The sequence below is a fragment of the Mytilus californianus genome, unplaced genomic scaffold (assembly GCF_021869535.1).
Source record: "Mytilus californianus isolate M0D057914Y unplaced genomic scaffold, xbMytCali1.0.p SCAF_13, whole genome shotgun sequence".
Lineage (NCBI taxonomy): Eukaryota > Metazoa > Mollusca > Bivalvia > Mytilida > Mytilidae > Mytilus > Mytilus californianus.
This window is the reverse complement of record NW_026262615.1, coordinates 12,644,539-12,661,898: the sequence shown is the minus strand read 5'-3', so window position 1 is coordinate 12,661,898 and position 17,360 is coordinate 12,644,539. Positions and strand designations below refer to the sequence as shown.

Sequence of the window (17,360 nt, the reverse complement as noted above, 5' to 3'; positions counted from 1 at the left end):
GATAGTAAAAATAATAATAATAATAATAATCATAACATTTTTACAAGGCTGTGGTGGGGTTGTGAACGTAGGTGCTGGAGAGGAAATATATGTAAACTCGCCTAACTATCCAAACAACTATGACACAGGTTTAAAATGTACTTGGCTTATACAGGTAAGTGCTAAGCGATTAGGGTTACTGTATACGAAAAAACTGTCGGCGAATCAGAAAATGGGAAGACAATAATACAATAACAGTACATATCTGAAGATTTTGATAAAAAAGATAAATAATAGGAAGTCCATCTATGCCTGTTTAAACTAATCACTTCAAGTATATATATAAAACATATTCAACTTTTTTGTTTTTTATTTGCAGGATTATATATGACTTTAATTCTAAGCTTGAAACAATTGACAATGCAAAACAAATATGATGAAAACCAATTTACTTAGAGAGATTCATAGTCAAAAATGGTAGTTTTTAAGATAGGTTCGTGTGCTTATTTCAGAGGTACGAGCATTTGAGATAAGAGGTGTTTTAGGCAGAAACCAGATAGCTCTCGATTGTCATAAGAAAAATCAAATGTTCAGGTGAATCTAGCAAATCCTGGTTACAAATTATCAAGGAAATGCAAAAAAAAACTTTTAAAAAAATTCTTAAGTCATTTTTTTTTATAAATGCATTTGAATGAGGTTCAAGCCATGAGAGTTGAAAATCTATTTTTTACAGGGTGTGGATAACAATATTTTACGTGGGACAATTGAAGATATGGATATCAGCAATAATGGAATGGCTTGCTTTCATTGGTTGCAGTTTAGGTACAATTTACTAGGACAGACTGGACCTAGGTAAGTATAACTTTCAAAAAGTTTTATCACTTCGGCCATCTGATTTTGGAGACCCACATTGTTTCTCCATGATGCAAAAGAATGACAACTTTGACTTCGATACCAATACGGTTATTGAATATTCCTAATATGAACCTGTGGTCAAAATGAGAATGTTAAATCCGATCTTTCGTATAGATAAACTGACACACTCTGCATGTTAAAGACCCTTGCAACAACTCTTTGGTGTTCCGTAGGTTGCAAGTTGCAACGCATTATGTATTTCCCTAATCCACCATATGTGTCTCAGCAAATCATGTTTACCTGAAGAATTAAACTTTTTTATTACATTTATTTGATAAAAAATGTATTTCGGGGCAAAACATCGTTACAAATGATAGAAAATTATACGCAAACTAAATAAAAAATAAAAAGTATATTTAAAGAAAATTAAAACTGTATGCTGTAGATATAGAAAGCGTTATTTTTATTTCAAATAGTTAATCATTGTTGATTGTAGGTTTTTTTATACATATTTTAAGTTAGATGTCGAGTTTCGGAGTTTTATATTTTTGTTGTACTGTTTTTCGTTATTACCTGCACACTCATTGCAATTCATGCTTAACACTTGACAGTATTCAGAATCCTCTTATTTTTATCCTCAAATTTATTCTGTTATCTAGGAGTAGCATACTGGAAGAAGGTTATTCAAGAGTTTTATTATTACTTTGAGAGTAATTTCTGCAGACATTCTTTGCAGATATTCGATATCAGAGGGACCTAAATCGGTGGTCTATCGGTCCATCCGCTAGCAATGTTTAATCACATATATTATAATAACTTTGAAAGATAGGAATCCCTGATACTAATAAATTCTTCAAAGATATCAGGATTAAAATGTTGTACGCCAAACGACACATCAGTGACGCTCGAATCTAAAGTTAAAAAAGCAAAATAGACTAAGGCATGATTTCATAAATAAATTATAAGGTTTTGGAAAACTGCAACTTGAATATAAGTTTCCACAGAAATCGAAAGAAATGCTGAAGAATATATTTTACAATTCACACAAAACTCAAAAGTAAAGAGTTCTATGCCATACAATTCCATTAAAACACATCAACAACGTTCATATTATGAATCTCGTAGTCTTTATTTCTACTTTTGCATGTGGCTTGGTACTTATACATCCCGCCATTGTGTTATTGTGCTATGGTTATTTTTGTATTCTTGTTTTTCGTTTTTTGCTTATGTGCCTTGTCTATATGCCATTTTGTTTTTCTCTGTTGACATATTTGTTTTTTTTATAGTGATTAAGATTATAAAACAATGTTGACTGCTTAACCCCTATTTTTTGACATTTTTACCTAATATTTCTGTTTGTTTTGTTTACAAATTGTTGTCAATATGATGGAATTTTGTGCGACTGTCATACAAGTGAGAGGTTTAGCTAGCTTTAAAACCAGGTTTAATCCACCATTTTCTACATAAGGAAATGCCTGTACCAAGTTAGGAATATGACAGTTGTTTTCCATTCGTTTGATGTGTTTGAACTTTGATTTTGCCATTTGATAAAAGACTTTCCGTTTCGAATTTTCCTTGGAATTCGGAATTTTTGTTATTTTACTTTTTGTACGTTCATAGGAGGTGTGGTACAACCAAGAATGAACTGTGGGATGCGACGCCAGATGAATTTAAGAACAAAATGATTATCCAGTTCGACAGTCATATTGATGAACAAACATCAAGAGGGTTTCGAATGAAGTTTAAATCTATCGGAACAGGTACATATATTTTGATAACAAGATTACTTTTTGCCAATTGTGTAATTCTAACAATGCCGCTTCACTGATGTAGGATGCATGGGATGGCTGTAACGTATTAGGAAATCTAAAGTCTATAGAATAACTTTGAAAGTAAACCGACCTAAAAAAGGAAATACTTTTTTATAGTTTTATATAATTGATGGATTTTGAATGAACATTACCTTTTATTTTAATCGTCTTTTGGATCTAAGGGACAGAAACAATATCACAAAAAATTATTTGATGGCTATCCAACATTTTAAACAACTAAATGAGTAGAGGGAAAGCAAGGTTATTGTTAAATAACTTATAACACAGAAATACAATTAAATCATGTTACTCTCATTTGTGTTCGTTATTATATGTTAATGTTTTATATAAGTGTAATTGGTAAAATTTTATGGATTTGTTTATTTTAAGAAAATTGCGGTTACAACGTAAAATTATTAGGCCAATTTGTACATGATGTAAAACATCTCTGAAAGTTAATTTATTTTAATGTGTTTGTGTTGTTATTTAGGTTGTATAAACCATCCATGTAAATTTGGATCATGTGACAGTCCTTTGAATTCGGACACCTACACATGCACATGTAACGAAGGATTTACAGGAGCAAATTGTGAAGTTCTAACAGGTAAACGTTTTTTTTTTTTTTGATTTATGCATAGACCATAGACAACGCTAAAAGGTATTCACGGTATTACCGTTTGTACTACAATAGGGATTTACTTCCTTAAAGGGGATCTTAAAGGAAAATCATACGTTTTAGTAATTCTATTATGTCATCTATGATTTAAAAAAAATGCATATTTATTACTTCCAAGGTTGACAATGGTATAGAAATATGGCATCTCCTGACTTCTCCCATCCGACAAGAATATTCTTTGTAAAGATAGGCGCAGTTAGGCTATGCGAAATGTCGAAACATGTCTCGTCAGAATTTGTACGTTTAGAACTATGCCTCTTGTATTGAGAATGCCATGTTAAACATACATTGAAACTCTAGTAAACATGTCTGCAGTCTTCATGTTACCAATAAAAATGACTGCCGGTTTCAACGTACCCTCATTTTCAAGGTTGTAATGCCTTTACTTTATCGCGGTTGCACAACTTTGCAGAATCATTTATTGGATTATAATTGTTCTCATTTCTAATATGCATAAGATATTTGTGCCTGGACGTAAAGAAAACAATAGTCAATCAATCAAAGCCACAAGGCAGTTAAAGGCCATCCAAACATCATATTCAGAGTGGCTTTTTAGTTGGTTATGGATTATTAACTTTTGTTGATGAGGACTTTTTTTCATTTCTTCGTTTACATTTTCTCTAGACATGTGCACCGTATTTTTATATATTCTTTTTAATTATTAATCTTGCAGATACTGCATCATTGGGATGTACGGCAGAGATTGGAGAGTATTGTATGCTGGCACAGGATGAAACAAATGACAACTTTGACTGGACTACCTATACGGTGATTAAAAATTCCTTATGTGCATTTATTTAACATTTGATAAAAAAATAATGTTAGAAAGAAACGGTTTTTATTCCTTGTCAAAAAAAATGCATTTCGGAAAGTACGAAACATTATATATCATGTTTATGATAGACTATATGAAAATAAAGAAAACATTGAAAACAAAACGAAACGAATATGCTTTATCTCATTGTGAATTTTAGCTTTTCTTCTCGTAAATGATCTTCAAGTAGATATTCGAATTGTGAACTGTAAGCATACATTGTTTGCTACATTTTCTAAACTAGGTTGTAAATGGTCCGAACTAGATAATAAAAAATGAAGCTGTGACTTTGATATCAAACATGTCAAAAATGGCTCTGATGTGAAATATATTTAGTGGGAAATGTCCCTATGTATATATTTTTAAATTTTACAAACACTAGTCAAAACAATACAATATCATTTCGATACATTAATGACTTTGTTCTCTCAATGTATACAGGGTGATACACCAACGACATCTAGTGGACCGGAGAATGCTGTTGAAGGATATGTTTACTTGTATACGGAGGCATCATCACCACGAGTAGTCGGCGAAAAAGCTGTTATGTTCACAAACATATCTATGCCTAGTAAGAATTGTTTATAATTTTCATCATTACGAGTTCAAACCCACTCTAGCTGTGACTCCAATGAAACGTTCCCTGTTACTAAAATGACACGTTACCCTTTGCTACAATGACACGTTCCCTGTTACTCCAATAAAACGTTAACCGTTACTCCAATGAAACATTTCCTGTTACTGCAATGAAACGCTATGAAATGACCGTTACTCCAAACATGCCAAAGGAAAGTATAAAAATATATATTTTTGTGTTAATGTATGCTTGAATACTGGTTAATCTAACGTTTATTTTATAGATTCGGGGCGATGAAGAGCTTGTAAGATTGGTTTTTTGTTGGAAGTGTGCTAAATCAATGTCTTTTAGTGTTTTGTGTCAATGGATAGAGAGGATTTACCTTTGCAATAGAATATCTGAAAAAAAAAACGTTAAGAATCAACTGAAAACCCTCCAGTCCCTTTCAAAAGTGTAATTTTCTACCATTTCTATGTCTATTAATAACATTAACGGTACAAATTTTTCTGCACCAGATGCGCATTTCGACAATAAATGTCTCTTCAGTGATGCTTGGAGCCAAAATTTTTTAACTTTCAAAAAGCAATTAACTAACTGATACAAATAATTTCCATGTAATTTAATTTTGATTTTTTTCTACATATTTTTAAAAGTAAAAAGGGATAGAAATCTAGTTTCTCTTAGAGAAAACAATTTTATGATGTCTTGAAATTGATACACGGGGAACATTCTATTTGGTCTGATGAAAGAATTAGTTTGTATCATCTAATAGTTATTAAACGTTCACATAAACTGAAAATGAAAACTAGTTAGAAGAAATATGCTCTATAGAAATAATTTTAGCTTTAGAACGTTGGTGAAGTTTATTAACTATTGCTGTCACTTGAAACGAAACACAAATTATCCTCTAAAACTCAAAAAGAGGCAATTCTTAACTCTTATCATTTGGAATGCATAAACAAAAAGAAATCAGTTTAGGGAATTGCAGTTTAAAACCAGATATTATTCGAAATATAGATTCAGTTTTTATATTGGTCCATTTCGCGCTCCTAACGGTTGACCCGAACCACCGATCTCATTCAGCCACTGCTTACAGAGAATGAAATGTCATAGTATACAGAAAGGCTGGTCAATGTCATAGTTTCAAATGAGTGGATAAAACGGTTCAATAGAGTACGCATTCATCCATCCTTGTCTTTGTTGTCCATAAAATTGTACAGTGCATATTAATAAAGTAAGTATGCCACCTTTACGATTAACTGTATTTATGGACCGTAGAACCTTTGGTGTTTTCATATTACATAAAATGTAAAGCTTGTTATTAAAAGAGTTTGTTATGACATATTAATTCTTCATGTCTGCAACCATTTTTCTTTGCTTGCATTTATAAGTGCATTGATCCGTTTTATCCCGGTTGAATAACGGGATATAATTGGTCAAATCAAAACAATATTGATAAGAGAAACTTCGCTCTGTTTTCCAGGTATAAAGAGATGTTTTCATTTTTCGTATCATATGTACGGGTCCCAAATTGGCACCTTAAACGTATACTTCGAAGATGGACAAGGAACTAGAACGACAGTATTTACAAAAACAGGAAATCAAGGAAACCAATGGTACACAGAAAGTATGGTCAGTCCGGCAACAGATGGACTTAAGGTAAGACAAGACGGTATAAGCTTGTTTGGCAGGTGAGCAAAGAGTTTTGAAAATTTCAATTCCTATTTTTGTCTCAATGATTATTTTTTTAATTCAACAGTTACTTTTAATTTTCAAAACACCTTATGGGTTTTGAACACTTTCTTTATATATTCCACCTGTTTGTGTAGTAGTGGTTTTTTGTTTGTTAATACTAACATGCACATGTTTTTGTAAAAGTATGAGGTAAAAAAGTGAAGAATAAATCATTAAAAAACAGAGTGAAATACATTAGTTATAACCTAACGATATCTCCATAAAATAATGAAGAGAAAATACAAACATAGACAAGTTTGAAAATGGTCACTGAAACACTAAGCGTAAAGTAAATCCTAATTTAAATGTTGAAGATGTGCTTAGGGCATAACCTGTTCGTATTCTTTACTTTAAGATGTCCTATCACTATCATTTCAGGTAATATTTGAAGGTGTGATGGGATCAGGGAGTAGGTCTGACATGGCATTAGATGATGTATGGCTAAAACCATGGACTGTTTGTGGTGAGTATTTACAAAGTGTACCAAGGTTTATTGTTATTTATAGATGCTGACTATGTAGTTTAATTTTAGTGAATGAAAATAAAAATGTTTTGATCCTTATACGGCAAAATGTTAAACCAATGAATGATAAGAAGCAACAACATGTAATGTACGTTTATACATGCTAGAAATCAATTGTAAATACATAATAATTATACAAAATACAGACAGTATAACCTCTCGTCCCGTAAAGGTCATTTAGATGTATTCGACAAAAATATGATAATCAATCATTGTAACCTTGTAGGGTTGATGAACCCGAACTTTGTTTTCATTTGATAAACGCCGATTGTATTTCCAGATTTAACCAAAAGAATGAATAATGCCAATGCAGCAGTAGCTACACCAACTTGAATGTTAAACGTCCTTTTTACCCTATATTATGTGCCTCAATTTAATGAACACCCTTTACAGATTTCCTTAATCCTACGGCTTTTATCCATATAAATGAAATGTTCTCAAAACATGTAAAAGAGATGATTTCTGAAAGTTATCCTTGATATTTCTTGCAATGGCGACCATTTTAAATTGTGAAATCAAACTATCGAGAATTAATGTCAAAATTAATTTGGTCAATGATTAAAATGTGTTTCCTTTACGAAATAATGAAAAACTCCAAGAATTGAACTGAACAAACAATAATACTTCATTTTGTTGATAATTCCAATGTTGCCACCGTGTGATGCATCAACCATTCACAGCTTAATAACATATTTCTTATATTTATTGAAAAGTAGGATATGATGAGCTTTAGCTATTTCTCCTATTTGCAAATCTCCAGTTTCTGAAAGGTATTAATTTCAACATCGAGATAGCCTGCCTCATTTAATTTTTATCACCTAAGATCATCCGAGGTTTTTTCCTTTTGGGGGGGGGGGGGGGGGGGGGGGAGGGGGGGTCGTTTTGCTCAGTCTTTAGATTCTTGTGCTGTGTTTTTGTAGACTGTTTTTGTCTTTTAGTCTTTTTGACATGGCATTGTCAGTTCGTTTTCGACTTATGAGTTTTACTATCCCTTTGATATCTTCCACCATTCTTTAATAAATAAATTTAGTGTATTTACTGTCTTCTGATTGGTTAAAAGTATTACCTTTATTTTCAATGTTGTCAATTTTTATGGCGACACGCCCACTCTGACGTTGTGTATTCATACGTCAACATGTGTGTACGTTGTTATTGTTAATATAAATAATATAAAAGGCTCTTTGAGCCTTATCTTTGATAGAAATTTATTTATAATGAATGACAATAATTTATTTTGAATTTATTGAACCATAAAATTAATTTTTGACTCTTCACATTTTACATGTGAAGAGTCAGAAATTAATTTTATGGTTCAATAAATTCGAAATAAATAATAGTCATTCATTAAAAAATAGCTCAAATGTGTGTGAATTATTTGCACAATGACGAGGATTAGTTTTAACCCCGAATATTTCAACATTAAGGAATTCATACCTGAAAAATTTCATTTAACAAAAGGATAAATACAGTTTGTTGTCTAAGGAAATCTTTACGATGCTTAAATTATGCTATTCCGAAAATTTGACTATTGACTGCTTTTTTAATTGTGATAAAACAAGACCGCATGTCCTGTTTAATTGCTTTTGGTTCTATTGTTGTTGTACATAATTCGTTTTACTATAATCCACTGCAATTTGGGTACCCTCACGTTATAGCTGATAGTGGTATGAGGAATTCGTTCGGTGTCCTGTTAACATTTAAAAATGGAATTAACATATACATGATGTTTTTTATTCAACTCTTTACAAAGAATAGTAAACTAAGCTGTGTGGCAATGTGACCCATATTCCTGCTCCTTGAGATAGTCTTATACGTTTATTTTATCCATAGGATGCAAAGATGATGAAAATCCATGTGCATTTGGAACGTGTAACAGTGCTTTCAACAGTAACACATATACATGCTCATGTGATCAAGGATTTGCAGGAACCAATTGTGATATACTAACAGGTAAATTATTATTTCTATGAAAAAAATGTAGTTTTCTCTCATTAAGTCGCAGTTATAACTATTACATTTAGGTATACATGATACATATTGTCATTCACATTATGTCATGATGACAAACATCTCAATTACTTTCTTTCGACTGTTTCTTTTTTGTTGTTTCGTTTTATATATTATTTTATGTATTCATAGATTCTATCATCATGATTATTTATAAGTAAATATTGATCGATTGACTTGAAATTGTCTTTTATTTTATTTATAAGATAATTTGATATGCAAGATGATCAGAAGACTACTAGTAATTAAAATTTGAGAGAAAAAAACTTCATCTTGAAAAATTGTTATTAAATGTTCTTTGAGGCAGGTATTTGAAAATCAAAAGACAAAACATATCAACATCAGAAGTTCAGCCAATTTTTGATATAACCATATGAGACTTAGCATGGAATTTGTATTTGCTATGTTCATGAGTAAAACGACGGATGCCACAGGTAGAGAAGAATCCTCTCATCCATTAGAGCTTCTGAGATCACCTCCTGTTTTTGGGTTATTGTATTTCTTTCGTTAGTTCTCTAGGTGATGTTTGTTGTTTACGTTTTATGTTTTAGTATATTCTATTGACGTTTTTTTTAACGACTTATGATTATCATGTCATTATCTTCTGTCTATTTTCTTTCCTTTTTCTAAAGCAAATACAAAAACTCAGTCTCATCACTTGTAGAACATTTTGCATTGAATTTAGTGATTTCTTTTCAAATTAGTCCTCTTAATCAAACTCAAGTTGATCGTAACTACATTATAACTTTTGTAGAATATGGAGTAATAGGTTGTAATGGTGAAGCTAATGAGTATTGTGTGTTAGAGCAGGAGACACAGAACGATGACTTTGATTGGATATTTACAAACGTAAGTACATCATAAACATTAATAGTTATCAAAGGTACCAGGCTTATAATTTGATACGCCAGACGCGTGTTTCGTCTACATGAGGCTCAGCAGTGACGCTTAGATCAAAATAGTTAGAAAGCCAAAACAATTACAAAGTTGAAGAGCATGGAGGACCCAAAATTCGAAAAAGTTTTGCCTAATACGGCTAAGGTAACCTAAAACTCAAATAATATATAAAAACCGGCAGTGGATATGCCAATATGCTATAGCAAATACAGCCTGCTTTAAAGAATGGTACACATATTATTCATAGAAAAATTAAATTTATAGTAATTTTAGTTATATATAAATATGTTAAACGCAACATTGCGTGTTTTACAATTATTTTATCCTATCATTAACTGGTCTCGTCATTTTCTCATTTTCAATATATTTAAAACTTATGTCCACATTTACCATGCATTCCTTACAATATTCAAAAACTTCTTTGAATCGAAAAAAACAAAGATATGATCGCCTGTGCTGAGGTAAGTCGTGTTTGGCGCTAAATCGCAAGTGACTAGAAAAATGGCTTCTATCTGTGATCTTTATAGTAAACGGTGCTATGTTTAAGTAATCTTGTAATGGTAAAAAATATTCACAGTAGTTACGAGTAGCCTAAGTGTGTTTGATAACTTTTATTTTAAAGAATAGTGTTTTATGGAATATTTATTTCAAACAGGCCAGAACGCCTTCTGCTGATACCGGCCCTGAGGCTGCAAAGGTTGGAACAGTATTTATGTTTATTGAGGCGTCAAGTCCAAGACGAGATAATGAGAAAGCAACTATGGTCACTAAAATGACTTTACCAAGTATGTATTTCACAAGTTTACATGTATCACCATTTGTGTAGGTTATGTTGGATTATATATCTATATATAGGAGTTATCTGTTATTTTTTACAGTACACACACATACAAGTATGATTCAACACACTTTCTGGTCATACTATGTAAGTTAAGTAATCGTTTGTTTTATTTTCAACTGAAGGATAAAGATAAAAACTTTGCAAATTTCACAGTTCAATCCATCAAAGGCATGTTACTCTCTCCTTTCGACATCCAATCAAGAAAATCAATAATCAATAACATGCTTAAATCATGCAAATTGACAAACAAGGTGAAGAGAAAATATAGAGTTAGTGTTACATGGTTGTATATTATATAAATAACACATGACTGAGAGGGAGGGTGATAGAGCAGGTAGTTACCCTGAGAGACAAAATTGTCATCCAAAATTTCAAGGTTGAAAAGTTTATTTTAGGGGTAACAATCTGCTCTTTCACCCTCCAAATGTGTTACCCGGTATTTAGTGTATTATACTGAATGTTCTGTCATTATTTTCTTTTAAATTCTAAATGAAAATATATAAACTATGACTTCATGTACATTGCAATGTTACTGTCATTAAAAACAAAAGTGAAGCAAGATGTATTAAGGATGTTCGCTACTCTGTTTCAAAATAACAAGCTTTTTAAAAGATTATTATAAATTGATAGTATATAAATAAAGGAACAAAAAAAGCAGAAAAAAATAAGGGTCCGTGGGCTTGTTTTCGAGATATAAGCCATTGAAAATTTGGCGGGAAATTATTCTCTCTAGACTTATTATACATTTACCATTGGCAACCTTTTTCTTTTAAAAGCTAACAAGGGTTTTAAAGGATTTTCAAATATGGCTTTTTCAACTATATGTAATAATATTATGGAATGAAAAGTAGGGATGAGCCGGCAAAATTTTTTAATGGCAGTACATGGATAAAACCAGAGGATTCCGAATATCTGGAAAAAATTCAAAAACAAGAGGAGCGAACATCCTTAATTTTATGTTGACAGTCTATAAAAGAGGCTTGATGCCGATATGTAAAGCTTGAGAATTGTCTTTAAAATTATTGATATAAAATATAATTTATTTTCTTTTAAATAACCGACTTTATGACTGTATTATACTATTAACATAAAATCAAGAAAAAGTATGCTTATCTATATGAAACTCTGTATAAACAATTTCAGGGTATTATTGTTAAAGTTGTAGCAGTAACGTCTTTGCAATATCTTTATTAACCACCACATTAAACATAATTTGTGCACGCAACGGATCTGTTTTGATAGGCAACTGATACCGTAAGACATGAATGACTTGTAAATGTTAGCAACTAAAAATCACAGTGCGACGGTTAACATCTAGCAAAGCCCGAACCGTAAAGTAAGCTAAAAAAAGGTCCATTCATGACAAAATATTAAACAGTTTAAACGAGAAAACCAACAGCTTAAATTATGACAAATTTACAAACGAAAAACCAATGAGACAGATACATGTAGCTACCAATGAACATGCTGAAAGGAATTACAAACACTATCGCAAAGGAAAATTTCATTAATCTCTGTTTGTATAAATAACAGTTAATTGTTCATTGAATTAATTAAGCCACCTTTCTACATTTTTTTATTTTAATTTATTGTAAGTTTCATTTGTTCAACATGTTCAAAGTTGACTCATTTGTAAAACAAACATTACAATTCATTATTTCACAGCTACTAAATAAAATCCTCAAAGATATGAATAAGAAGATGTGATATTAGTGCCAATGAGACAACTCTCCCTCAAAGTCACAATGTGTAAAAAGTAAACAATTATAGGCTTTCAACACGGCGCCGTGGCTCACACCGAACAGCAGGCTATAAAGGGCTCCAAAATAACTAGCGTAAAACAATTTAAACCGGAAAACCAACGGTCTAATCTATATAAAAAAAAACAGGAAACAAAAACACTTATGCGTAAATGCGACATTCAAGGACAATTAATTGGTTATGACCAATATGGCATAGTAGCCGATATTTTTTTGTCCTGAATTCAGGACTGTACAAACCTGAAACAACAATCGATAAAACATAATGCAATTGTTGCACATATAGTCTCTAATATCGCAATAACCTAACTGACTAGCATATGAATAAATGTGTTATTTTATTACATCTTGTTCATGTTACAGGGGTAGATAGATGTCTTCGTTTTTGGTATCATATGTATGGAGATACTATGGGTACCGTGAATGTATACACCGAAAATGCACAGGGAACACGTACTCAGATATTTACAATGTCCGGTAATCAAGGAAACCAATGGAATGAAACAGCCATTTTCATTCCAGCAATGGATGGTTTGAAGGTACATTGATTTAGTAGAGTTTAATTATAGTAACAAATGATTTAACTAGTAGAAGATAGCCTTTCCTAACACGACAACTTTCGCCGTTTGAAGTCATAATTCTCAAAGAACATCTGTCTATCATATCTAAGATAATCATGATAATCACGAGGCACATTTTTGGTAGGGTATCAATAAATATTTTCTCGAATTTCTGTTTCTTTAAAAGCATGAATACCAAGTGTTTTTTTTTTTGTATTTTCATTTTCAATATTAGTATATACCAAACAACATATTTTAAAAAAACATTCCAAAGTAGTGAGCGGATCATAAGACAGAAACCTTGTCCGTTAGTGATTGTTAGTCCGTCATTCAAGAATTCAAGAAAGATCTTCATTGATGTATGTTAGCTTTATTCGAATCGGCACGATATTTGTCTTGATACTTAATCTGGTTTGGCTGTTGTAACAACACCTCATATGACTTGTGTTGGACATTTTGTTATGGTATAGATTCTCATACACAAAATTTTGAAGGTGAATAGGTGTATAACTAAAGACTTAAATATCGCAATATGTGTACTAGTATTCCAATGTTTCATAAAATGATGTTTTGGAAGATTAGTACTCATTTAAACTGTATCAACATTAGGCAATTATTAAGTTTTAGATCTGGACTAATGGTGTGATACCATTGGTATCCAAAGGATCCAGTAGAACTAAATCGTTATAAAAGGTGTCATTATTCAATTCATAATAGTTGTAAAGTAATCTTATCTATATATTTGTCTTATTGCCGTCAAATGCATGTTAAATTGATTAGCATGAGAAAGTGAATTCTTTTTTACTAATGAGATACTAGTACTCTTACTTTAATCCTGGTATATATGAGTTTATTGATGAATTATGTTATCGGATCCTTATTCTGACCTTCATGCCTTACTAACTGTAACTTTGCAAATGAAATTATTTCTTAACATATCATTTAATTATATCTTAGGTATTTTTCGAAGGAATTCGTGGCAGCAGCTTTGCATCTGACATTGCCTTAGACGACATAAAGTTAATACCAGGCACCTGCGGTACGTATTTGTCATGTCCCCAATTAAAATTATTTAACTGTTTATGCGTATGACCTATTCAGTTCCTTGCTTTTATTTTGTCAATAAAGCATCCAATTGTTGTACTTAAGATTTAGAAGTGTACTATGTATACCATTAGAGTTAGTATTGTAATAACAGGGGTTTTGTCGTACGGTTAACTGTAATATGTAGAAGAGTGTAACGTTAAGTACTTTTAGTCGAATATATAATATATGAAAAAACATGCATTTTACAGTTGCAGTTACCTTTGTAGGGAACATGAGCAATCCCGCTTTTTATTGGGTTTCGTGTAGCTTGTTTTCCCTTTTTAATGTCTTTTTACATTTTGTCAATTGTATCGAATGACATTTGTAGTTTCAATTAACGACAGGAAAACCCTGGCGATTGTTATTAAAGTATATCTGTCATCGACCAGTAAAAGGTAAAATAACAAAAACACCGTGCTGCAAGGGAAATTCAAAATGGAAAGTCCTTTATAAAATGGCAAAATCCAAAGCTCAAACACATCTAACGAAGTGATAATGTTACCAATGAAACGTAGGCGAAAGTGATTAAATCATCTCTGTCGTCAATCAGTTAGCGATGTTCTTTCCAATGGAAGCACAGGCGACGTGAGCATGCCTATTTGCGACTTTCATTATGCTAGATATCCGTATTGCATTTTAGTTACGAAATCGTGCTTAGGGATATGCAATATGCAGGTTGTCTCTAGTCATGTAAGGAAGTGTAACATATTGAATTTTATACAACTAAAGAATGAAAATCGCTTCTATCTCTCTGTCCTTAACGGACGGAGTGAACATGTATGTTTGGTTGACAGTTTTTTTTTTAAATAATTGTTAATGAACAAAATGAAATTGCATGACACGATCGTCTGAAGATGTATTACTCAACCTTATACTACTGTCATATAAATTGCAACTTCATTTGAAGACTTGTTTAAGGCCATGTTAAGTTATTTTTATCTTAAAACGATAAATTAACAACCATTATTTTCATTTCCAGAAAATCCTCTTACAGAATCAGATACTACTACTACAACAACCACCACTACACCTACGACAACTACTACACCGACGACAACAACTACACCGACGACGACAACAACTACACCGACGACCACAACAACTACACCGACGACCATAACTACTACGCCGACGACAACAACTACTACACCGACGACCACAACTACACCGACGACCACAACAACTACACCGACGACCACAACAACAACACCCACGACAACAACAACTACACCTACGACAACAACTACTACCCCGACAACAACTTCTACACCGACAACAACTTCTACACCGACAACAACTACTCCAGTTGTTACAGGTAAGTCTACTGATACTAATAATTTGTAAAATTTGAAGTAAAGAAATCGCTATAAAAAGTTTAGCTATTTTACCACATAAATGTAAAGTATTCAGTTTGTGTTTTAGAAAAATCTGCAAAAAAGCATGCCATTAATTGTAAACGAATGACACAAATTCGTATATATTGCAATGTATGCAACGGATTTACTTCATTAATGAAAATCTGTTGATGCTTTGATACGGTAGTTGTATTTAATCCGTTTAACTATTATTAAAAAATCAAAATTCTAAAGGTTTATTTAAATAGATGTATTTTGATTTGTCCCTCATTCTTTCTTAGTTGTATCGATCAAACATGGAAAGGTGTAAACATGATATTTCCTTCAGTCAATACCAAGTTTTGTTAATTTTTTAATACGTCTCAGGCCCATCGTCCAGATGTTCGTTCCAGACGGACAGGATAGACGTTTTTTTGTATATCATAAAACAAATACAAATTACATTTCTGTCATGTGTTCTTCATCATTTGTGTATTTTAAATCTGCAAAGGTGTTGACACGATATATATACAAGCAATATACATAGTTTTGTTAATTTGTCATTCAGGTCCAGGTCCATTATGCAGATGTTCTTTTCAAGCTGGCGAGACAGACTGTTGTTTACAAGATGCGGTTGACGATCAACTGAACTTTACAATTAACTCCGTACGTATGATACCCTTTTCAAAATAACAAATTGTATTATTCACTGAAAAAAACCAAGAGCAACATATAACAAGGATAACATTTCTATAAAAGAAAAATTATTAACGGCTGTAATTGACGGATGATGCATGTACAGTAGCGAATACTAACACTTTCAATGCATCTAGTATCGCTACTTGTTGAAGTTCATGCGAATCCCAGAGTGTTTATATGTTACCTTGATTTATATCTTCTTAATCGATTGATGAGATTTGTAAATAATCTATGTTCAGGGTCATGAGGCATGCGTTATTCATGTTATTGGATTATTGAAAAACCTTGATAAACCTTGATTACGATGCACTGATTTGTATATTTTAGGCGGTTTTGAATTATATTATATTTGACTAAAGTCATGAATTTTGATTGAGATGAAAGTATCAATTTATATTTCTGTACTGTAAGTCTGGTATCTTTGATGATTTCTGTTATAACACCAATAAAGACTTACAAAAATATCTTGTTATTTTTTTCTTCTTCAGGGATTCACATCGTCTGTAAATACTGGACCAAATTCAGCTTTTGAAGGATCTAGCTATGCTTACATAGAGGTATCAGGACAATCCAATGGAGATAAAGCAAGTTTGGTATCAGATATTTCGTTTGAAGGTAACTATTTGACCAATTGGTAGAACAGTATACACAAATAGTTACTGTATTTGCACCTTCCCAGCAAACACACAACATTTTAAAAACATTTTTTAAATGTCATATGGACGTCTCTCACAAAATATTTCAATAAGATATCATTTAAACATAAAACAAATGTTTATTTTATTGTTTTTGAAATGTTTTATTTCTAACATTTAAGTAAAATGTTTTTACAACATTAACAAAATATTATTTGCTAATATCTTTTATTCATGTTCTCAAACATTGTTCTAAAATATCCCGTAGATATTTTATAATATAAAAAAATAATATTTTCTTCAATTGGTATTTTATATTTTAACAACATTTAAAGTAAATATTTTCCAAATATCCAAAAAACATTCTGCAAAAAAATGTTTTACAGAAAATATAGTTTTGCTATTTGCATAAAATGTTTTATAACGTAAAATTAAAATGTTTTACATAAAACATCTGAAAAATATCAGCTAAATGTTTTCTATAAAATATTCTGACATATACATTACTTAATAATCTTACTGATATTTTATTCAACATTTTACGGATATAAAAATAACATTTTATTTAAACT

General features: G+C 31.5%; 1 protein-coding gene across 1 annotated transcript in view; it reads left to right on the top strand.

Annotated features, from left to right (window-relative positions):
- Positions 1-17,360, top strand: part of LOC127723193 (MAM and LDL-receptor class A domain-containing protein 1-like) — a 76,017-nt gene that overhangs the window by 32,547 nt on the left and 26,110 nt on the right. Inside the window, exons 10-25 of the mRNA XM_052229717.1 lie at positions 48-154; positions 713-831; positions 2,455-2,594; positions 3,136-3,249; positions 3,995-4,089; positions 4,577-4,706; positions 6,196-6,371; positions 6,825-6,909; positions 8,800-8,919; positions 9,731-9,825; positions 10,529-10,658; positions 12,838-13,013; positions 13,992-14,073; positions 15,100-15,435; positions 16,023-16,120; positions 16,642-16,768. Of these exons, the coding sequence (XP_052085677.1) occupies positions 48-154; positions 713-831; positions 2,455-2,594; positions 3,136-3,249; positions 3,995-4,089; positions 4,577-4,706; positions 6,196-6,371; positions 6,825-6,909; positions 8,800-8,919; positions 9,731-9,825; positions 10,529-10,658; positions 12,838-13,013; positions 13,992-14,073; positions 15,100-15,435; positions 16,023-16,120; positions 16,642-16,768 (2,130 nt within the window). The remainder of the gene's footprint in view (positions 1-47; positions 155-712; positions 832-2,454; positions 2,595-3,135; positions 3,250-3,994; positions 4,090-4,576; positions 4,707-6,195; positions 6,372-6,824; positions 6,910-8,799; positions 8,920-9,730; positions 9,826-10,528; positions 10,659-12,837; positions 13,014-13,991; positions 14,074-15,099; positions 15,436-16,022; positions 16,121-16,641; positions 16,769-17,360) is intronic.